This window comes from Lepidochelys kempii, chromosome 3, assembly GCF_965140285.1.
Source record: "Lepidochelys kempii isolate rLepKem1 chromosome 3, rLepKem1.hap1, whole genome shotgun sequence".
In the NCBI taxonomy this organism is placed as follows: Eukaryota; Metazoa; Chordata; order Testudines; family Cheloniidae; genus Lepidochelys; species Lepidochelys kempii.
The window spans coordinates 112,777,059-112,801,607 of record NC_136382.1 but is presented as its reverse complement, the minus strand read 5'-3'; the positions used below and the strand labels follow the sequence as shown (position 1 = coordinate 112,801,607).

At 37.2% G+C, this 24,549-nt stretch overlaps 1 protein-coding gene across 11 annotated transcripts in view; it reads right to left on the bottom strand.

The window, feature by feature from the left end:
* The window catches only part of STXBP5 (syntaxin binding protein 5), a 184,306-nt gene that overhangs the window by 14,631 nt on the left and 145,126 nt on the right, over positions 1–24,549 (bottom strand). For 6 of the 11 annotated variants that reach the window (XM_073337576.2, XM_073337566.2, XM_073337567.2 and 3 more), the window contains 5 exons: positions 23,915–23,977; positions 23,767–23,814; positions 11,639–11,689; positions 9,026–9,265; positions 7,161–7,533 (listed from right to left, as the gene is read on the bottom strand). In XM_073337576.2, coding sequence (XP_073193677.1) covers positions 7,161–7,533; positions 9,026–9,265; positions 11,639–11,689; positions 23,767–23,814; positions 23,915–23,977 — 775 coding nt within the window. The remainder of the gene's footprint in view (positions 1–7,160; positions 7,534–9,025; positions 9,266–11,638; positions 11,690–23,766; positions 23,815–23,914; positions 23,978–24,549) is intronic. The other 5 variants (XM_073337574.2, XM_073337573.2, XM_073337575.2 and 2 more) reach the window with 2 other exon arrangements.

Below are 24,549 nucleotides of genomic sequence, written 5' to 3'. Positions count from 1 at the left end.
CTGGTGGAGTTGAACCAGTGTTAGTAACAATGAAACCTTTTTACAGAACTTTCCTAGCGTAGACAGTACTTTTTGGCCCTATGCTCTGTAGTACCATGTAGGACATTTGGTTTCTGCTCCCATTTGCTTATTCTCTGCAGATTAGCAAGCATTGCAGACACTGCATTGATAGCATACTGAGCCCTGGGTGGAGGGAGTACCTGTAACCTCCTCAGTGACCTGTTTAGAATGGTATTAACTAACTCGGAAAGGAGTGTCTCCAAATTCTGGCTGGACAGTTGGTGGCTGAGAGGTGAATCCTTGAATTGGTGAAGGAAAGATGGGCGTAAAATGGAGAGGGAAAAGTGACACATTCTTCAAATTTTGTCAAAGTGTGTCAAAATTGAGATTGGTAGAACAGCAGCAGATGTGGTAGTACTGTGCAGGTCAATATTGAGAAATAGAATTGGATTCCCAAAACTGAGACACAGAAATGTGGTCTGCAGTGAAATCAGTAATTCAAGTCTCAGCAGGAGTAGAGAGAAAATGACTGACATGCTACAGAGTTTGCTAAACTCCCTGCACAATGTAGTTCTCATGATTTAGTCTCCACGTATTTATACTTGTACAGTTGTGTGGAAAACAACCTGAACCAAGAACAATTAAAAACTGTGAATCTAACTACAGAATAATTTTAAGCAGATCTCGGAAAACCCTGCTTCACAACAGATGGTCTCTAAGCTATCAGAACTTGGTGGTTTGCCATCCTCATTAAAAGAGCTATTTGTGCGTAACCTCTTTCTACCCTGTTTATCTAAACTCCTAAACAGCTTGTCTAGAGAAGTAGGATGGAAGGTGTGTAAATTTCTGGACCTCTCACTGGCAGTGACTGATACCAGTAGGTCAAGAAGAATAATTTACAAAAAGCTCAACTCTATTTTGATACCTGATAATGCCTGACATTTTAGTCAGGCTTTACAAAAAAATAAAAAAACAAGACATTGACGCTTTGGAAGAGAGTCTTGAACTGCTTTACTGATGAGAAGCCACTTTTAAAAAAAAAACGTTTGCCTATTTGAGAAATACTTTTCCAGAATGAAGGAGAATGATGCAGCTAATGCCATAGATAACCAGAAAAATACCTAAAAACTTGATCCATTTGTAAAAAGGAGAGTGCAGTAGACAGTGGAATTCCCTTCATTGGCTTACTCTTGCCTTTCACAAATTCAGATTTTCTCATCTCAAAATCTTGGCACAAATCTGTCCTTGCTTACATCTACACAAGTTCCCTCCTCTTTATATTCTTAGCTCTCCATGTTTAATCTTTGCTCTCATTTTTGGACCTTCTTTCATGCTATTCCCTACTTTTGAAACTCCATCCTCTTGTTCAAAAGACTTCCCTGCACTCCGTCAAGTATGCATTTTCCATGAGGTCTTTGTATGATAACCCACTGTAGAATGGTTTCATTTAAAAATGTGTGCTACATATAGTCTGACTATTGTCTATGTTTAATTAGGATTTAAGCGGTTTGGGACAGGGACCACATGACAATTTAAAGTAAGTTTACAGTACTGAGTACAATGTCCACGTTAAACAAACAACAGGTTGTCCTCAAAAGATAAAGGAAATTCTGTCACTTTCCTTTCAACTCAGGGCTGAAGACTTCAGATTGCACAAGGTATGCCTATATTCCAGTATCTCTTGAAAGACCAGGAATGGAGAATACGCTAAGTACTGGATCTGTAAATTTACTGGTGAATCAACTGTTATCACAGGTTGATGATGGAGTGGACTGAAGGCATACTCCATTCCATAAGGGGAAATGATAAATATCGTAGGCACTATGGTTGTTATCAACACCCCACAAAAAAAGAATCAATGCAGATTTTAAACTCAGCTGTGAGCGGAAGTCTTGATCTATTTCTTGATGCCAGTTCTCAATAATGAGGACGTGCTCTCATTCTCTAGCACTGGGAATGGAGAGGTGTGAAATATATATGGACTTGTTCAATAAGAAACACTAAGCGTAGCCCACAGTAGCCTAGAAGGCTATTTTTAAGGGCAAATTTCCCATAAAATTCTAAACTATTTTCTAGGACTTTCAAGTTCAGACATGATTAAACTAAGTATGAAATGCCTGAAAACTTACAAATATACTTTTCTAAAAAGAGCAACTGCAAAATAAACTGCAAAATGTAAAACAAGAGGGGGGGAGTAAGGAAAACAAGGGGCTGCTAACATTTAATTTTTATATCATTATGATCATCAAATCATAATTCCCCCCTCAGGATTTTCAAGTTGTGAGATTAGTAATATTAAGAAAAGAACGTTGTAGTATGCCAAACAAACAGAACTGTGCTGCCAATTAATGGAAGCCGTAAAACTATACTAGATTTTTACCAACGTACATAGCCAAGCCATATGTAATTGGACTGTATATTTTATATGAGGTGAACTTCATTCAACTATAAAATTTTAGTGTCTTCCATGGGCCAGGCTACCAGTTTAGGAATATTTACCTCTGATGTCAGTGTGGGGTTTGCACAAAGAAGGAGGGTAGAATATGGTCAAGATGTCATAACTGAAGCTATTTATTATTTGTTGAAAACTTTAATGTCATGTTCAGTGTCACTTAGTGGACAAATATGCTCACCTTTAGGACCATCCCTATTTCTGCCCTTTTTTCCCTCTTCCTTTTCCATCCTCCTATCACTGTTTGTCTCCATCATCCCCGTTTTCCTTATGTCCTCAGTTCTTCCCTCTGTATATCCTCCCAGTAACAACTCATAATTCCCACTACCTCTGGGCTTGCTTTCCCTTTACATCTCCTAAAATGATTAGCAATGAAATACAGCAATTATGCAGACATTTAAGTGCCATAATTAGGCTTCAGAGTTAGCAGGAGTAGGGAAGTTCATACATCACAGAGCCATATTTTTAGGCTGTCTGCACACTGAGTGAGATAACACTGCATCATTTACTATTTTGAACAACTTCCTTGCAACTTTGAACTACACACTTCTTAAATGAAGGCTTAGATCAGGGGTGGCCAACCTGAGCCTGACCAGGAGCAAGAATTTACCAATGTACATTGTCAAAGAGCCACAGTAATACGTCAGCAGTCCCCATCAGCTCCCCCCTCCCGCCCACCCAGCTCCCAGCACTTCCCACACACTGGCAGCCTCACTGATCAGCGCCTCCCTCTCCATCCCCACACTTCCCAATCAGCTGTTTCATGGCATGCAAGAGACTCTGGGGGGAAAGAGCAAGGGCATGGCAGGCTCAGGGGAGGGGGGTGGAGTGGGAGTAGGGCCTGTGGCTTAGCCAGGGGTTGAGCAGTGAGCACCCCCCAGCACATTGGAAAGCTGGCACCTGTAGCTCCAGCCTCAGAGTTGGTGCCTATACAAGGAGCCGCATATTAACTTCTGAAGAGCCGCATGTGGCTCCGGAGCCGCAGGTTGGCCACTCCTGCCTTAGATTCAACACAATCTGCATATTTCAAGTGAGACACAAATACATCAAGTGTGCTGGATCCAAGCCAGATGGTTGACAACCCTCTTTTATATACTAGATTTATATAAAATGATATGAATCAATACAAAATTTGTCCTTTTCATTATGTCCTAAAATACAGTAATGTTATATAATTTACTATCTATGTATCTATCTGAAACATCTTGTTTCCACACAAGTTTGAAGGATAATTTTTTCCATCTGTTTTAAATATTTCAAGTTAAATGACATATTTATGATCACTTTCTTTGACATCTTAATTATCCATCATTTTGGATGAATTTGTTAATTTAGAAATGGTTATATCTTGTGACTGGGAGAAGACTGGATGATAAGATTAACAGAATAAACTTCTCCTTAGTTTCAGAGTGGTAGCCGTGTTGGTCTGTATCAACAAAAAGAACGAGAAGTACTTGTGGCACCTTAGAGACTAACAAATTTATTTGAGCATAAGCTTTCGTGGGCTAAAACCCACTTCATCAGATGCATGCAGTGGAAAATACAGTAGGAAGATACACACACACACATACACACACACACACACACACACACACACACCCCATGAAAAAATGGGTGAGACTTCCCTGGTCACTTGATTACAGACCTAAAAGTCGCAATATTACAACAAAAAAACCTTCAAAAACAGACTCCCAATGAGAGACTGCTAAATTGGAATTAATTTGCAAACTGGACACCATTAAATTAGGCTTGAATAAGACTTGGAGTGGATGGGTCACTGCACACAGTAACATTATTTCCCCATGATTATTCCCCCCGCCCCACTGTTACTCTCACCTTCTTGTCAACTGTTGGAAATGGGCCATCCTGATTATCACTACAAAAGGTTTTTTTTTCTCCTGCTGATAATAGCTCACCTTAATTGATCACTCTCATTATGGTGCATATGGCAACACCCATTTTTTCATGTTCTCTGTATGTGTTTGTGTATATCTTCCTACTGTATTTTCCGCTGCATGCATCTGATGAAGTGGGTTTTAGCCCATGAAAGTTTATGCTCAGATACATTTGTTAGTCTCTAAGGTGCCACAAGTACTCCTCGTTCTTTCTCCTTAGTGATTCTCTTCTTCCAAAATGACCAGCACTCTTGAGTGATGTTTTGAAAGCATGTAGGACTAGTGATATTTTGTTCTTATGGTTCTGTAGGCTAGGAGTTAAGGATTTTTGACAGAGTAGATCTACCTTAATCTTATTTTAAACAAGGCCTTGAAGAAATATCTGCCTCACACTATAGAGTCCTAGAATGACCTATGAGAACTGTTTGGCTGTATGTTATAATTATAGGCAGGGCTGGTTGCCTGACGCTTCCCATTATAAGACCCTATTTTCAGTTGCATGTATCAGTGGTTCTTAACTTTTCCAGGCTACTGTACCCCTTTCAGGAGTCTGATTGGTCTTGCAGACCCCAAGTTTCACCTCACTTAAAAACTACTTGCTTACAAAATCAGACATAAAAATACAAAAAAGTGTCACAGCACTTTTTAAAATAAATTCATTGGAATATAAATATTGTGCTTACATTTCAATGCCATACTTGAGCTGGTTTTTGTGAGCCTTGTCTAAAGCCCGAGCGCCAGGTGGTGAGGCTGAAGCATGTAACTTAACTTTGCGAGGCCCTCTGTGGTGTGGGGCCCCAGGCACTTGTCATACTTGCCACCCCCTAAGGCTGGTCCTGCACTTGTGATCCCTCTGAACCCGTGCTGTGACCCGCAGGTTGAGAAACACTGATCTAGATTAATTGAATACTCCCAGAAGACCACTGCCTACACCCAGGGATACACATACTCTTGGCTGAGAACCACTGACTTAGATCTTTGCCAAATTTTAACCATTTTAGCTGACACTTTCTATACCAAGTATCTGCCTCAGGCCGTGTGGTTTTGGTTTTTTATTAGTTCAGCCAAAATGGTTCAACAGTTTCTGAGAATGAGGCTAAGGAAAACATTCTTTTCCCATGTTATAATATTCTGGCAGCCATCTCTCTGAGTATGTCTATACTGGAGTAGGATGTGTAATTTCCAGCTTGGGTAGTCAGGCCCATGCAAGTTCTGATGGCGCAAGCGCTAACAACAGTAACGTAGCCATGGCTGCACAGGCAGCAGGATGGGCTAGCTGCCTTAAGTCTGTCCCTATGTATGGTCTTGGATGGGACTGGGCTCAGGACAACTACCCCGTTCTGTTGCCTGGGCAGGCACTGTTCAGTTGAGTATGCTAGCTTAATTGGAGCTAGCATGGGTCTTTTTAGCCGAGATCAAAATTACACTGTAGATGTACGCTTTGAGACACTCTAGTGCCTAGCATTAGTCTAGAACAATGGGCCCCACTCTTCGTTGGCCTTTATGCATTCCTGTAATAAACATTATTAATAATTATTAAAAATCTACCCCAAATCAGCCAATTTATAAGCCTTTAAAAATTTGTGTGACATGCTTAGCAGATACTTGCTAGACCTTTGCACTAAGATCTATGAAGATTTTATCTGCACTGAGCAGGACTTTCCCCACAACTGTATCTTGAGCTGCTGGTGGCTGGGTGGTACCCTGGGTCAGGGCACCAGAATTGAAAGCAGGAGCCTGTCTCTCTTGTGCGCTCAATGCTCCTCCTGCGGGGCCCAGACAGGTGGATGAAGTTCCTTGATTTCAATGCTGAGGAGGGCAAGGGCCAGATCCAGGTGAGGGTAAATGTGGTCAGTAGATTGAGACAAGGAGCCTAGGGGAGGGGAAGGGTAGAACTGTAGGATAGTGGGAGTAAGGAAAATGTGATTGGGAGTTGGGATTCTCATAAGACACTCGGGCTGTCTAGGCAAGAAGACTTGGACTTGGGGTATGAGAACTGGGACTGGGAGTCCTTGAGGAAAAAAAGGAAGGGATTGGGAGTTACTTGCCGCGTGTGCACAAACATGCTGAGATAAGTAATGTCATCAAAGATGTGATTAAAGACTGCATCATAATGCATACATACACAAGGGACTAAATTAAAGCAACAACAGCAGCCTTAATTCTGGCATTTCCTAACTTGAGTGCTTGACTTTGCAACCTTAATAATGTTCTTTGGGCATTTTTTTTTTTCTTTCTGTGCAATATTTTAGACAAATAGTGCATGTTTCTGCAAGCACTGTTGGGAAGAAAGTAATTCCTGAGAATATTAAAGCAAAAAAAAAAAAAAAAAATCAGTCAATACATAAGTGAACAAACTGAGGGGAAAAAGGAAATGTAAAATAAACCAAAACAAGGGATAGGGATAAGGAAGAGCAGGTTTTGGCTTTCAATATGTAACACAAGTTTTGTAACAAATCATGAAATCAGTAAAGTAAACTATGGATTTCATATGTGAAAACTTAAACACCACAATTTTATATTATACTTTAGAGGAGTTTAGCCTATGTTATTTGTTAGAAATTCATCTAAACTATAGCTTGAACCTAATTCGTATAGGAATAAATTTCAAGTTCAATATTATCCAGTCGCCAAATTTCCTCCACCCCCAAGATGTTACTATTCCTACAGGTTTATCATCATCATTGAATATATATTTTTTGTTTTTTCTCTGGATTGAGGAAACAGGATGCATTGCGGGACAGGATAGGAAGTGGCAGGGAACTATAATTTATCTCGTTTTAATGTTTAAATCATGATTAAATAGATCTTACCTAAAAGTCATAATATGTCCATTGGCACAGAAACATGCAAGGCAGCTACTATTACTTAATGCCACTATATCTCCACGAAGAACAAAAGAAGTCTCTGTTATGTTTTGTTTATGAATACAGTTCTGTGATGGCAGTGAGATAACTTTTGCTTGCTTTTCAGAACATATCACTGCATATTGGTTTTCACTGATTTCCTGAGAAGAAGAGGAAGGGGACACTGAGACAGGCCGCCGTTTTTTCGATTTATCCTTTTCATCTTTGTCTTCAGAAACATTGTGTTCTCTCCACGGCTCACGTGCTGGTGGAACTAAAGATCCCGTAGTGTCCAGAAAAGCCACTCTCAGGATTGCCCCTTTTAGCCTCAAAATGGTTCCTAGGATATAGAATTTGACATGATATCTAAAATAATTTTCCTGACTTGTCTTCCAAACTACATAATAATAGTCTTTAAAAAAACTGGCAAACATAAAAGGCATCCTTCCAAACAGAACTTTCAGATTTGCCTGGTCTCTTCTGCAGTAAAACTCAAATTAACTAACATTTTGGCCAATCTAATTAAAAAAAAATTTAAACTTTTGCTTAAGACCATCCCTATTCAGGAAAGCATTTGAGCATGAACTTAAGTTTAAGTGTGTGTATATGTCCCATTGACTACAATGGAAATTAAGCATATACTTGAAATTAAGCACATCGACCTTCCTAAACAGGGATGTTTTCCTGAATCAGAGAGACTGACAAGAAAGTGCAAAGAAACAGCTGAGGCTTTTAAAGGCGGACCAAGCTGGAACCCATGTGGTTTAAACTTAGATGTTAAAAATATACAGCTTTCACTTTTCCTCATAGGCATTTATGCTTTCCAAAACATAGCATCAATAAATTGTACTGTGTTTAATACCATCTATGATGAATACTATTAACTGTCAGAAGTGTCCACCTGTGTTTTCTTCTTTGAATTAGACATGTTTAGGTATAATCGAGCAGGCTCTCTTGCATCTTCCTTCCTAGTAGTATAATGGTTACTGAAAGCTATTGTTATGTTATATTTACTCAGATTAAATAAAAGTTTTGGTTTTTCCAACCTGTAAATCGAAGACATAATCAATCAGGATTTTTCTGAAGAGATCTAGAGGGCCCTTGAAATAGAGGAAAGAAAAGCAGCCAGGCCAGATATTCACAGGCAAGTGTTCTGAAAGGACGCTGAGACAGGCAAAAGGGCTGAACTAGTGACCCGAAGACACTGGTGTTGAACAAGGTGTGTGACCAGGAAAGAGCAGGTCATGATAGTTTCTATGCATTGAGGAAAAGCAGAGATAGCATAGGGGGAAAGCTGAAATCTGCCATATGGGTCTGAGAGAAGAATGTTGTCCTTAGGACATAGTACCAGCTGGTTCAATCATTATAGTCAAACAACTTTTATTCTTTTTTGTAGTGGGAAAATCTAATATGAACTTCATTGAGACCAAGGTGAATAAAAAGATTGTGGCATCTAACAATATTCTTCTCTTGCTGTCTCCCTCTAGTTATACTGTTAACACTGTGTGTGTTGCAGTAGAGCTACTCAAATGTCATTCTTGCTACACAAACAGTAGTCCCCATTGACCAGATATTCCTATACCAGATTGTAAATTTGCAGTTCAGACTTAACCTGATTAGCAATTTTCCAAATCAGTTATCTCTAACACATGAGTGACATAGCAACTTTCTAGAATACCAAAACACTACGCTGTCCTGACTTAAACAGGGAGCACTGTATAATTATTTATGGAATTATTACATAATTGAGAAAAAAACATTAAAAACCCCTCAAGAATAATAATGCAGAATACCAGCCACGTTATGCAGCAAATCTCCTGTCTTGTACATACCACTGGGAGAAACAATTACTGGCTGACTTAGTCTTTGTTCTCCTCCTGGGGGTAGGTTCAGTACAATGACTAGCACTGTACCCAGAGTAGTCCCAACCCATAAACATGGAGAAGGTGATGTATCTGCTTTCCGTGTGAAAGTCTCACAGAAATGAAGAGCAGAAATTGCTTCTCGGGATTCCTTATCGATGCTAGTTACACTGGAACTCCGGGATCGACTGAAGGAGTTGTCTCTGACATCTGAAACAAGTTTACATTAATTAAAAAGCACTGCAAAATACAGCATAAAGTTTCAAAATAAACTACAGTTAGGATTTTTTAGCATATTTTGTAAAGATAGTTCTTTAAAAATCAAGCATGTAGTAACTTTCACTCCATAGATTACTTCCTTTTGCTAAATATTTCCCTAATTACATTTCCTCTCCTGCCCACTGACCCCATTTTCTATGCTGTATTCTAATTGCAACAATCTCTTCAACTGCAGAGTACGCCACTATATAATTGTCCTAGATGGTCATTGTGTGTGTTCATCTTTTGCATGGGACAAAAGACAGTCATTTATCAAACAGCAGAAGCCTTTTATTATCTTAGTAAGAGACAAACATCTCAGTTTAAGCTTGTAAAGGGACCCACATACCATGGTGATAAATAGCTTGTCCTGTTCTCCGACTTTAGGAGATTGATGGAAGGAGGACTCACTGGCTATTCACATTAGCCTGAACTTCTGGCATAGGTCACTTAAAAAACCTAAAGTTCTTTGGTGGTAATGTTCAAAAACAAAGAAATTGGGTAATTGAAGACTTTCTTCTGGAGTGCTATAGGAAGTGACATTGATAAGCTTTTCCGGCAGTCATCCCTGGACTAAAAGAAGGTTGAGCACAAAGTAGCTCCATGAAAGGGTATTCAAATCATAAGCACAAAGTAATTTTGTTTTAATTTAATTCAAAGTTACTGTGCAACTCCTTAAAAATAGGCTATTATAATGGAAATGCTACCAACATCTGCATCAGCATGTGTTACCAGCTGCACACATTGTAAATACCAGAGAGGTCAACATTTTTAGAGATTCTCTTTTGTACTCAAGCATGAGTGTGATTTTTAAATTCCTGACAAATCATTCTCTTTCAGTTAGCATCTCCCAATGCTTTTACTAAAAGGCAAATCAAATTTATCACTGAAAATATGGTGTAGTTTACACTATGGCTTTGTTTAGGCCTGGATTATGCTAGTTTTAAGCCCTCACTGGTACACAGATACAGTTGGAAATTCTGTGTACTAGCAGGATTGAGGTTTAATCAACAGAATTTACTTATGTAATTTATTCATAGAAGCATTACTGCACAGCATAATGAGCCATTTCATTAATGGGCTACATTGTTTTCCCCACTGAGAGAAAATCTCCTAGGTAACTGTGCTTTATCTGAAAAGTTACTACTTTCTGCATTATAGTAAGAAAATATGGTACAGAGTCATATATCCAGCGAAAATAACGTGTAATACATGATGAATCGTTTGTTCTGCTAACTTCAGCTACTGATTATAGCACCCTCATCAAAAAGATTCTTCTTAAGATTTTAATATTTACTGGGGAAGAAAATAAATCAAGGGTTTTTCCAGTTAAATATCGGTAATACCCAAATTTAGTAATTTGTAGATATGATTAGCTACAGATTATATTTTCCTGTCATTAACAAGAATCTTGGAAAATCAGTTTAAAAGCAGTCAAATTTTTTTTTTTAATAGAAGTGCCTTAATTATACGGTCTCCAACTGAGCTGCATATTGAAGATAAAATTGAATTGACCCATTACCGAGCGTAAGAGAAGCTAACCAAAATTCTGGTAACTCACTGAAACTGGGGGTTGCAAATGACTTCTTGAATTCTGTCCCTTTGACTTTTGATTTGCATGTACCTTTCTTGTGTGCATTATATAAGAATTCTCCAGTTTCTTTTTCTGAGCAAAATAGGATTGTTGTGACAGATATAAAACTATATCTACATTTGTGGATTTAATATTCAAGAAAGATAACAATGTGCTGAAAAATATGCTTATTTTAAGCCTCTTTAATTATGCAACTGAATGATCATTTGTGTTTCTAAACTTTAATATGCAAGCTGTACAACTAGAATGTTTACTATGAAATTACTGTACTATGTCTCAACAAAATCGTAAAATAACATTTTCTTATAACAGTTATACATCAACTTAGCTCTACACATGTTAGCTTTAAACATGTTAGTAGCCTGGTTGTAGTCAACTACAAGTGTAACTGTTTGCAGAATAGGACCTTAATTAAAATCTCCTGGGAGGTCTGTAAAACTTCATTTTCCCTGTTATGTGGTTCCAAACAGACATGACATTTTTCTGGTAATATTCCTCTGGTAACATTCCTGACATCACAAGGTAACTGACATAAGAATTACAGCAGCCTCAAAAAATTCAGATAAAAATTTAACAACTACGCATAAATCTGTGTGCGTACAATTAGGATGACAACAACTGAGATTTTACATGTCTATTTAAACACATATTTTGGATTCTTACTTTATGGAAATTTACTCTTCCTATAAAACACAGTTGCAATATGGGTCAACCTTTATTTTTGAACTTACCTAAATCAGGCTTTAGTTCAGTTGGCAAACTTAACTTTCTGGACATCTTTGCTGAAAAATAAAATATATCTTTAAAAGAAATATGATAATGTTGGCCTTTTTATTAACAGATTGCCATTTTCCAAATGTTTAATACATCGCAATTTATTACATCCAATTTCAGTACTAAGCAATTAATCCAAATTCTGTATGATTGAAACCCTTGTGTTAAGCAGTGTTTCCACTAGAGTTGAGCCTGACTCAAAATCCCTACATCCAAAATCCCATTAAGTTTTGGGGAGGAGAGAACTGAAATTCAGACTCAAAATTTTAAGCTTATGCCATCCTTAAGATCTTGCCTGAAACTTGACAAAACTCATGGATTTTGTTTGCATTTTTTGCTTTGTTCAAACCCCAAGTTTAGACCAAAACTGATGTGGGGGCAGGTTATACAAACCCCTGGCAACGAACACAGTTCACACAAAGCCCTGTGCATGCAAACAGCTGAATTTTACACAACTTTAGTGTACACCTCTTTCTCTCAATGTAATCATCATCTTGACATATATAAAAGGCAGAAGATGTAATTTATAATTATGCCACATTAAGATAAAAGATTTTACAATTTTGTACAGTTTTTTTAAAGCCATCTTAAATATTCTGAAATTTAGGGCAAAGTTATGGAAATACAGAAACAACAAGCAATATATTGTCTATATACAATATGCACAATGTTTTCTTAGGTAAAATATAGTAGGACCTTGATAGTTTGGACCATTAGGGTATTGCACCGTTGTGAAATACTGAGTTTTGCAAATTAGGATGTTAAAAAGGAAAACACGATGCAGTACAACGCAATTTCTTCATTTATTGCAGTCATTTATTTTAATCTTAATTATATAATAGGTAGTCTTGGCTACTTTAATCCTCTTCTGCTCTTTGGGGTGAAGAGACACTCACTTTCCTGTAGGATAAGAGGATTCCAAGTGACCAGGGCTACACTAGCGCACACATTATAGTCTATTTTGTAAAAAAAAAAAAAGTAATTAAGCCCTAGTAAAAGGACATCTCACTACAGCACCTTGTATTTAAAATGGTGTTTCCCCCACATAAGAGCAAAAATTGGAATGAATTATAAGAGCAGTTTATTAGCAAGGTTCTACTGTGAGAGTGACAGGTATTGCTGGATAATCTGTCAGTCATTCAAATTTTGATATATTTCGTGTTAGTCTCATAAAACGCAGGTTTGAAAAATATTATGCAGTCACATTAAATACAGATTTAATACTGTAAATTTAAGGAAAACCTAAAAGTAGTTCTAAAGAAATGCCTTTTAGAGAGTTCTTTAAATTACTTCAGTTGTTAAGATGTTTTTCTAACTCAAGCATAGCTAGGATCCAACAGTGGGTTACCTTGTAGAAGACAAGGTAGCATTTTTTTTTAATGAAAAAAGCAAGCCTCATTAAAAATCCATTTCTGGAACAGTTAGGGTGATATTGCTAGGTGTCCCAGTGAGTGGTGCACTACCAACATGTAGACAGAAAATTGCTCTTTTTATGGACACTGAAACATTGGAATATTAAGATACCAGGAATGTAAAACAAAGTAATAAAAAGGTGAAGCCATGTGTGACAGGTGAACTATCCAATTCCTCAACTTGTGTCAAATTTTGACAGTCATTCACACATATTGTCTTCATATGTAACATAATTTAAAAGCCTACAACTATAAAGACTGTAAAACCTTAAACACAACACAGAGCAACTAAAGAGCCTGCAGTTCCATACACAGTAAATAAATTTCTCTTCACAAAAAGTTTCTTCGAAAGAAATAAGACAACCATTAATTCTCTCTTATCACCACAAGCAATACAACTGATAGATTTTTAAAACCACTCATTTAGGGATTCATAGAGTTACATAACAAAACCTGATTTTTATATTATAAGTGTTCTAATATTGTTCAGAACTATCTATCAGCCTTGTAATGATAAAGTGAAAATTAAATTAACATGGTAAAATTTTACTTACAGAAAACAGTGATTACATTCAGTCCATTTATAAAGCAAGTACACAACTAAAACACTCAAGTTATAACTAACTGCTACTTGAACAATTAATTATCACACTTTTGTCTGTCTTGTGATCAGAAAGGTGTTGTGTCTTAGGCACAGGACTGGGACTCAGGAGATTTGGATTTAATTCCCAGCTTCATGTGTTACCTTTGGTAAATCACTTAAGGCTTGTCTGCACTAGCTGATGTGCAGATTCTAACACACACTAGCATGTCATTCACTAACTGGCATGTGTGTACCCTGCTGGTGGGCACTAAAAGTTCCCTAGTGTGCATTAATGTGTACACTGGGGAACTTTTAGTGCATGCCAGTAGGGTCCACATGGACCAGTTAGTGCACATCATGCTATTGCACATTACAATTTATATTCCAGTTACTGCAGACTAATGCACCGTGTAGACAAACCCTCAATAGGGATAATACTTCCCTACCTAAAAGAAATGTTTAGAATACCCAGATACTACTATGATAGAATACTCAGATAGACAGACTCTTCCCCCACAAGTCCCCGACTTCCCTTTGCTGAAAAACAGCTAATTCTCACTTGTCATCTTTGCTGAAAAACAGCTAATTCTCACTTGTCATCTTTGTTGAAATTAAATAAGTGTTCATTTTTTGCACCCACACTGATGACGCATGTGTGAGCTCCCTACTCTTGCAGGGTACAATACCACTCAGGCTTATTCTTCTGAATTTTCTTTGAAAATGAAAGTGTCAGATTTAAAAATTTAGTATATTCTAGTAGAAGTCCCAATTATCATCAGCTGAACCCTAAGCATATGGGCAAGACTCACCAGCCAGATACCCAGGAAAGAATTCTCTGTAGTAACTCAGATCCCATCCCATCTAACATCCCATCACAGGCCATTGGGTCTATTTACCATGAATAGTTAAAGATCAATTAATTGCCAAAACAATGTTATCCCATCATACCATCTCCTCCATAAACTTATCGAGTTTAATCTTGAAGCCAGATAGATCTTTTGCCCCCACTGCTTCCCTTGGAAGGCTATTCCAAAACTTCACTCCTCTGATGGTTAGAAACCTTTGTCTAATTTCAAGTCTAAACTTCCCAATGACCAGTTTATATCCATTTGTTCTTGTGTCCACATTGGTACTGAGCTTAAATAATTCCTCTCCCTCTCCAATATTTATCCCTCTGATATATTTATAGAGAGCAATCATATCTCCCCTCAACCTTCTTTTGGTTAGGCTAAACAAGCCAAGCTCCTTGAGTCTCCTTTCAGAAGACAAATTTTCCATTCCTCAGATCATCCCAGTAGCCTCTCTCTGTACCTGTTCCAGTTTGAATTCATCCTTCTTAAACATGGGAGACCAGAACTGCACACAGTATTCCAGGTGAGGTCTCATCAGTGCCTTGTATAACGGTACTAAAACCTCCCTATCTCTACTGGAAATACCTCTCCTGATACATCTCAAGACCGCATTAGCTTTTTTCCCAGCCATATCACATTGGCAGCTCATAGTCCTCCTATAATCAACCAATACTCCAAGGTCCTTCTCCTCCTCCATTACTTCTAATTGATGCGTCCCCAGCTTATAACTAAAATTCTTGTTATTAATCCCTAAATGCATGACCTTACACTTCTCACTATTAAATTTCATCCTATTACTATTACTCCAGTTTACAAAGTCATCCAAATCTTCCTCTATGATTTCCCAGTCCTTCTCTAAATTGGCAATACCTCCCAGCTTTGTATCATCCACAGACTTTATTAGCACACACCCACTTTTTGTGCCGAGGTCAGTAATAAAAAGATTAAATAAGATTGGTCCCAAAACTGATCCCTGAGGAACTCCACTGATAACCTCCCTCCAGCCTGACAGTTCACCTTTCAGCAGGACCCACTGTAGTCTCCCTGTTAACCAGTTCCTTATCCACCTTTCAATTTTCATATTGATCCCCATCTTTTCCAATTTAACTAATAATTCCCTGTGTGGCATGGTATCAAACGTCTTACTGAAATCTAGGTAAATTAGATCCACTGCGTTTCCTTTGTCTAAAAAATCTGTTACTTTCTCAAAGAAGGAGATCAGATTGGTTTGGCACGATCTACCTTTTGTAAAGCCATGTTGTATTTTGTCCCAATTACCATTGACCTCAATGTCCTTAACTACTTTCTCCTTCAAAATTTTTTCCAAGACCTTGCATACTACAGATGTCAAACTAACAGGCCTGTAGTTACCCAGATCACTTTTTTTTCCTTTCTTAAAAATAGGAACTATGTTAGTAATTCTCCAATCATACAGTACAACCCCTGAGTTGAGAGATTCATTAAAAATTCTTGCTAATGGGCTTGCAATTTCATGTGCCAATTCCTCTAATATTCTTGGATGAAGATTATCTGGGCCCCCCCGATTTAGTCCCATTAAGCTGTTTGAGTTTCGCTTCTACCTCAGATATGGTAATATCTACCTCCATATCCTCATTCCCATTTGTCATGCTACCATTATCCCTAAGATCCTCTTTAGCCTTATTAAAGGCTGAGGCAAAGTATTTGTTTAGATATTGGGCCACGCCTAGATTATCTTTGACCTCCACTCCATCCTCAGTATTTAGCGGTCCCACTTCTTTCTTTGTTTTCTTCTTATTTATATGGCTATAGAACCTTTTACTATTGGTTTTAATTTCCTTTGCAAGGTCCAACTCTACTTGACTTTTAGCCTGTCTCACTTTATCCCTACATGTTCTGACCTCAATAAGGTAGCTTTCCTTGCTGATCCCTCCCATCTTCCATTCCCTGTATGCTTTCTGCTTTTTCTTAATCACATCTCTGAGATGCTTGCTCATCCAGCTTGGTCCACAACTCCTGCCAATCTAAAAGAAATGTCACTCTAGACATACAAATTCTGAAACACTAAACAATTCATGGCAATATTCCAAGGAGTTTAAAAATAAAGGCTGAAATTGGCACAAGAGATAAAATCCAATTCACTGGTGATCTGGAGTACATGAAAATTTGATGGGTCTTAGATTCTAAGATCCACATCCCTCCTTTTTAAAAAACATCAAGGCAATAAAAATCTAGAATTCCGTATCATGGTTGATAAAAATAAGTTTCAAGATGATTCTGCTGCACATTAGTTTATTAAGGAAAAGAAATATCTACTCTACAAAATGAAAATGTATTTGTTTTATTAATACTACAAGTAGATAAAACATATTTAAAGGGAAGATAATTATTGCAGAGATGATTGCTGAGGGAGAGATCACAAGGTGCTTAAAATATATAGTCTGTTCACAGCATAACATTTCAAAATATCTAATAGTGTGGACAGTATGTTGAACAAGTCAGGAAAGCACAAAGTAAGAAATGTGAATAATTATTAAAGGTTAAATAAAAATAGTGTCACCTTGTGTATAAACAGAAAATACTTCACAGTTTTAATTAATGAGAAAAATGGGAAAACCATCTTATTTTTCATTGGTTGTTAAGCTTTTAACCTGAATCACTCACTAGAATACTGATCATTTGCTTTTATTTCTCACTCAGCTAAACAGAAAACATTTGGTCTATGTATCTTATCTCCTTTTTGTACATATTATATTGTATGCATAGTATGAGATTTGTTGTGCAGAGGAGCTCCCTCTAAGACTGTCTCTATTAGAGAATTTTATAAAAAATGCTCTACTGGTTGTAACACGGGTCAACCTTAAGAAAACCTTCTGTGGCTGGGTAAATTTTGATCATTATTTAAAAATGAGGAATAGCAGATTTAACTAATTCAGCAGTAAAAGCTCTAAAGGCCACATGAGATGTATGTGCACTGTTGTGTAGTAGCAAAATATTTACCATGCCTCACTGCACATGTGGTTGTTTTGAGCAGTGGTCAAAGTATTTCCTGTAGTATAGTTTGTAGAAGTAGCTATTAAACCATGTTAAGTATTTGGGCTCCATCTGGATAAACAGAGCTATATAAATATAAGAGCATTATAATTATTCCGTAGAAGATTAGGTTTGGAAGAGACCTCAGGACGTTTAGTCCAACCCCCTGCTCAAAGCAGGACTATCCCCAACTGAATCATTCCAGACAGGGCTTTGTCAAGCCGGGCCTTAAAAACCTCTAAGGATGGAGGCTCCACCACCTCCCTTGGTAACCCATTCCAGTGCTTCACCACCCTCCTAGTGAAATAGTGTTTCCTAATATCCAACCTAGACCGCGCCCCACTGCAAGTTGAGACCACTGCTCCATAGTTAGCTTTTCATACAATTCAAATGAAAGTTTGGCTATAATAATGAGCCTACAGAAAGAGACATTGTCTGTGCTTTGGTGTCTGAGTCATGTTCATTCCTGAATAGTCCTAGGAGTGTTACTAAAATAATCAAAAGACTAGATAACTAGAATACATCTGGTAAATTTGGAATGGTGACTTTGTGACTCCAGTTTATTTTATATTCTTTGTGCTAACACTGCAGGTTTGTGTGTTTAGGCAAGTTTTTCTTCATCTTGTAACAAACCAATAATTCTAACTCGGACATCAATTTGTTGCTATAGATATGAACCTGTAGGAATAAAGAAGCTTTAGATAAGCACATATCTTCAATAAAATGATTAAAAGGAGAAAGGTTTGTTTTAAGTAGGGCTGTCGATTAATCGCAGTTAACTCATTCGATTCACTCAAAAAAATTAATCGTGATTAATTGCACTGTTAAATAGAATACCAATAGAAATTTCTTAAATATTTTGGATGTTTTTCTACATTTTCAAATTGATTTCATTACAACACAGAATACAAAGTTATAGTGCTCACTTTATATTATTTATTACAAATATTTGCACTGTAAAAATGATAAACAAAAGAAATACTATTTTTCAGTTCACCTCATACAAGTACTGAAGTGCAATCTCTTTATTGTGAAAGTGTAACTTACAAATGTAGATTTTTTTTTGTGTTACATAGCTGCACTAAAAAATAAAATAAAACAATGTAAAGCTTTATCGAGCCTACAAGTCCACTCAGTCCTACTTCTTGTTCAGCCAATCACTAAGACAAACAAGTTTGTTTATATTTACTGGAGATACTGCTGCCTGCTTCTTATTTACATCAGCTGAAAGTCAGAACAGGCATTCACATGGCACTTTTGTAGCCGGCATTGCAAGGTATTTACGTGTAAGATATGCTAAACCTTTGTATGCTCCTTCATGCTTTGGCCACCATCCAAAGGACATGCTTCCATGCTGATGATGCTTGTTAAAAACATAATATGTTAATTAAATTTGTGACTGAACTCCTAAGGGGAGAATAGTATGTCTCCAGTTCTGTTTTACCTGCATTCTGCCATATATTTCATGTTATAGCAGTCTCAGCTGATGACCCAGCAAATGTTCATTTTCCGAACACTTTCACAGCAGATTTGACAACACACGAAGAAGGTACCAATGTGAGATGTCTATAAATAGCTACAGGACTCGACCCAAGATTTAAGAAACCAAAGTGCCATCCAAAATCTGAGAAGGACGAGGTGTGGAGTATGCTTTCAGAAAACTTGAAAGAGCAACACTCCGACGTGGAAAATACCAAACCCAAACCACCAAAAAAGAAAATCAGTCTTCTGCTGGTGGCATCTGACTCAGATGATGAAAATGAACATGCGTAGGTCCGCTCTGCTTTGGATGGTTATTGAGCAGAACCTGTCATCAGCATGGATCAATGTCCTCTGGAATGGTGGCTGAAGCGTGAATCTTTAGCGCATCTGTCATGTAAATATCTTGCAACGCCAGCTACAACAGTGCCAGCTACAACAGTGAACACCTGTTCTCACTTTCAGGTAAACAAGAAGCAGGCAACATTATCTCCTGCAAATTGTAACCAAACTTGTTTGTCTGAGCAATTGGCTGAAGTAGGACTGAGAGGACTTGTAAGCTCTAAAGTTTTACATTTTTTTATTTTTCAGTGCAGTTATTTTTTGTACCTAATTCTACGTTTGTAAGTTCAACTTTCATGATAAAGAGATTGAACTACAGTACTTGCATTAGGTGAATTGAAAAATACTTTTTTTTTGTTTTTTACAGTGTAAATATTTGTAATAAAAAATAAATATAAAGTAAGCACTGTACACTTTGTAATCTGTGTTGTAATTGAAATCAATATATTTGAAAATGTAGAAAACATCCAAAAATATTTAAATGAATGGTATTCTATTATTGTTTAAAAGCATGATTAATCACAATTAAGTTTTTTAATTGCTTGACAGCCCCAGTTTAAAGATTTAGACATCTATAAATTTTCTTTAGGGAGACAATTCCTTATGGTCCTGCCACTGGAATAGTATCTGTTTTTCTCTTCAGTTAGGTGGGAGCTAGATTTTCAATTATCCTTTCATGAATGACACCTCCTTACCCTTAATTGCTGCCATGATGGCAGCAGGTAACTGAACACAAGGACAAGATTAGTATCTTCCTATGAAAATAATACTTTGCAAGTTAGAGCAATGGGAAGTGTGGGTAACTTCACCTTATCTAATATCCAAGAGTAGCCTCTCTGATGGGCTAAATCCTCAACAGGTTGGGGACAAAGAATTCCAGAAGCTTATTTTGGAATTCAGAGTTTCTTGTGTGGCAATGCAATGAACTGCAATCATGCCACAAGACAAGTCCCATCTGATTATACATTTGATAAAGTGAAATGATTTGTTTTACAATAGATCAATAAAATTGGTAACCATAGATGGCACACGTTTTACAAAATATCCCAATCCCTATCCAACTGATCACAATTCATTTTGAAATAATGAAGAGATAAAACATGCAATTATTAATGTCAAATAATGGCAAGAGACAGTGACATTCTGTAATATGACAGAGAAAAGGAAGATATTAAAGTAGCACCATAAGCTCACAAAACAGCCATGCAACATAAACATGCCACATACAATGTACAGTAAACGGCAATGCAAAAAAGTATTTTTGTTTTCACCGACTTCAAGTGGTCACTCCTTAATACATTTCAAATGTAAAATTACACAACAATCCTATTCATAATGGCAACGTAAGAACCATGAAGATGGGCATTTTCTAATTCTTCTAGATAGATTCACTGGGCTCCTACATTATTAGTAGGACAGCTGTCTACTCACAAACCTAGTAAATAATTATGAGTGAGATGACAAAATTTTCAACGATTGTACAGTTTATTAAACTGATAGCAGAAATTTCAAGTTACAATGTGGAGTTCATGGACTATATGTAAAGCAAAGATTTTGTCATGGATATTTTTAGGAAAAGTCAGGGACAGGTCAGGGGCAATAAAGAAAAGTTCACAGAAGCCTATGACCTGTCCCTGACTTTTCCTAAAAATATCCATGATAAAATGGGAAGGGACTGGGCAGCTGCAGGGTGGCTGGGAGCTCTGGGCTCCAGCGGCAGAGGGGAGCCTCAGGGTCCCCTGCCTGCTCCCCAGCATCAGGGGTCCCCCTGCTCCCCCATGGCAATGGCTAGGGAGCTGCCAGAGTCCCCCTGCCTGCTAGCAGCAGTGAGTTGCCAGGCTAACCCCCTCCTATGGTGGCTGGGAGCTTTGGGGGTACCCCCACTGCCCGCAGTGGCTGGGAACTTTGGTGTACCCCTGCTGACTATGGTGGCTGGGAATTTGGGGGCCGGTTGCCTCAGATGGCGAGGATACCTCACAGCTCCCTGCAGCTGTGGGAGGCGGCACAACTCTGCATTTCCCAACCGCCGAGCTGAAGACATGGAGGTCTTTGGAAGTCACGGATTCTGTGACTTCCACGACATTCATGACAAAATTGTAGCCTTAATTAAAGGATATTACACATAGCTAACATCAGGCTCAAGTTAACTCTGCATATCACTTTTTTCCTGAAAGATGCAATTCTTTCAAACTTGTTCTAGAACATTATTTGAGTTGTGAAGCAAATTCAAGACACTATTCTATTCCCTTAGAAAGACTTTAGAATGGAACAGATGTGTATAATTCTGTATAATTATCACTGATTTGTTTTATTAATACAATAATGCTGCAATATAGTGATGACACAGTAGAAATTACAACATCAGAGTCAAGTTAAACAGCTCAGACAGCCTGGTCAACAATTAACATAACTAAAAGCAATTTTTTGCATAATATAGGTCATTTTATTAAAATATAGAAAAGAACACTCCTTTTGGAACACTTAAGAGGAAGATGATTTACCTTTCTACCAGGCAAAGATAACATGTAAAACCATCAGGTAAAATTTTGCAAGCTGTGTCAGATTACTCTACCATTGTGTTATAAAACTGACTTCCAACACCCTTCTTATTTCAGTCCTGGGATGTTTAGAACAGAGAGATCCTGTTACATCTGATGCTTTTATTATTGTGGCCAGCTCTCCAATCAGGATTGGGACAAAAATACATCCTCTTTCCACATTCCTGCTGTCTCTGGTATAGAGTCTTTTTACTAGCTTAAGAGGCATTTCTTACAGTCTCCATACGTGGGACAGGGTAAGCAGCCTTCACAACCTCCTCACATCAACATTCATACAACTCTGAATTTTGAGTGCTATATTTTTCCCTTTAGTTGCTGCACTGTCATTACTTGTTGGTCTCCCTTTGTTCCATTCAGGTGCAGAAAAAGTTGTGAGTTGCCAAAGGTCAAACTATAAATCAGAGCCAATAAAAATCCAATTATCTCAACTCCTAGTCTTATACCTTATTCAGCAAATTCTGCTGTTTGTAGATTACTCATAAAATATCTCTATGATAGAGGTAATGGAACCTATGTTCGTAGATTACTCATAAACTACCTCTATGATAGAGGTAATGGAACAAATTCTTGTGTATAGAGGGTTCAAACTTTTTGTGCTTAGCACTCACAATTAAAGATAGCTAATGAGTCTATCTGGGACCCTAACTATTAAAATACAATAGCTAGTCATTTGCCAGCCAGCAAACATTAGAATTCTTCACCACCCACTTTTGTCTCCGCAGGACTAGGTTTGTGGATATTACTTTATGAAAGAGGTCCAGAAAAGATCGTAAACGTGATAGTGAGGTACCAAAATCCTATGGTGGAAGTTGGACATGTCATTCTGGATTGTCACTTTCAAACTTACTTTCACTCATTGTCTCAACAATTTCTTTATCTGTGGTAAATAATTATTACTACACTATTAGTTATTCTTTCTATGAAGTATACTTATATTCTAAAAGACATTAGAGGTATACCAAACAATCTTGTTATACATAACAACACAGATTAAATCTTTGGAATAAAATATCTCCAAAGGAATATAACTAAATCTTATTGCTACCATACAATGTAGATACAACAAATAAAAATCTTAAAGTACTAATGCTGAAATAAGAATAAATTAGAAAAATGAAGAGACCTTTTCCCAGAATACACCAAATACCCATTTGCCTTATTTCCTTACTGACCATGTGTTAGATTATCAATCCATCATATTTCCATTCTGACCATAAAAGGGTTCATTTCTTAGCTTGCATACAACATAATTCAAACCATTTTTAATTGCAACTTTTATTTAAAAGAATTTATAGACTGGTGACTTGTCATATTATGGCTGGATACCGCTAGCATATACCGCTCTGGGTTATAGTATTGATAATGAGGATAGGTATATATATAGCTCTCATTCCTTTTTATGCTGAAGGAAAATGCAATCCTACCACTATTTTGAAAACTTGTAGGGAAAACTAGGCCTTATGGATATGGGTGTGACATTTACAAGGAAGTAAATCAGCAACAGTTTCTAAAGTATACTGCACCACAACAAACGTAATAGTATGTTGCAATTTGCATAGACTGAACCCTTTTAATATTTCAGAATAAAGTAGAACCTCTTCTCCCAAATAAATAGGAAGGTGCACATCATATAAACTAAAGTATTAAAACACCGTTTCTCCTTGATTTTGTTAATCATTGTGCCCAATATATTTAGCACAGAAGCAGCCCAAAGGATTACCATTTAGCACAGGGAAAGATAGATTAAGAACTAAATACACTACAATTTGAAATTTTTTGCTGTTGGGTTAGTGTTGCATAGAGTAAGGCACTAAATTAGGAAGAAAGCAGAATTTTTCTAGTTCCTACCTATATCATTGGCTACCATCTTGGAAAATTTTCTGCCTTTGGTCTTCACTGTAAATAATATTTTAACAAAAAATGTCAAAAACTATAAATGTACTAAAAGGATGAACTGAACAAAATAAATAATGCTGTTAAAATAAAAATACTGTACCCTTTTCTATAAAATTATTCATTTTTTGATCATCATCATCAGAATTGTTTGGAGAACCAGAACCTATATGAGTGAAGACAGAATGAAATAGACATGCAAAATGGACATTCACAAAACAAGATACATGTACAACACTTATCTGACAGAAAGACTATGCATTATATTTAAGAAGTCTTATGAGACTTAACATACTGTCACACTGACTTCACAGCTAAGATACATCAAAGTACTGATCAAAAGATTAGTGAAGCTTTCTGTTATGTGGTGGCACTATAGATGCCAAACTCTTTGCAATAAAGAAGCGTACACAAAAATAAGCAGGTAATCTGAAGCAAAATTACGTATTAGAGCAAGACACTACCACAACACAGTGCATCTGGGTTATTTTGGTTAGAGACATTTATTTTATTTAATATAAACATTTTAATACGTGGACACCTAGTATGTTGGTCTGTAAATAAGAGGACAAAGAATTTATCCAGATTTGGATCTACAGAGCAAATGGAATATAGAGCATCATTTGGTCTCAAAGAAAGAAATCTGTTTAGAGCAGCAGTTTTATTCTGCAAACAACTCCTATCCCAACACCACAACAGAAAACTTAATTCTGCAAGCAGTGGTTCTAAAGACCACAG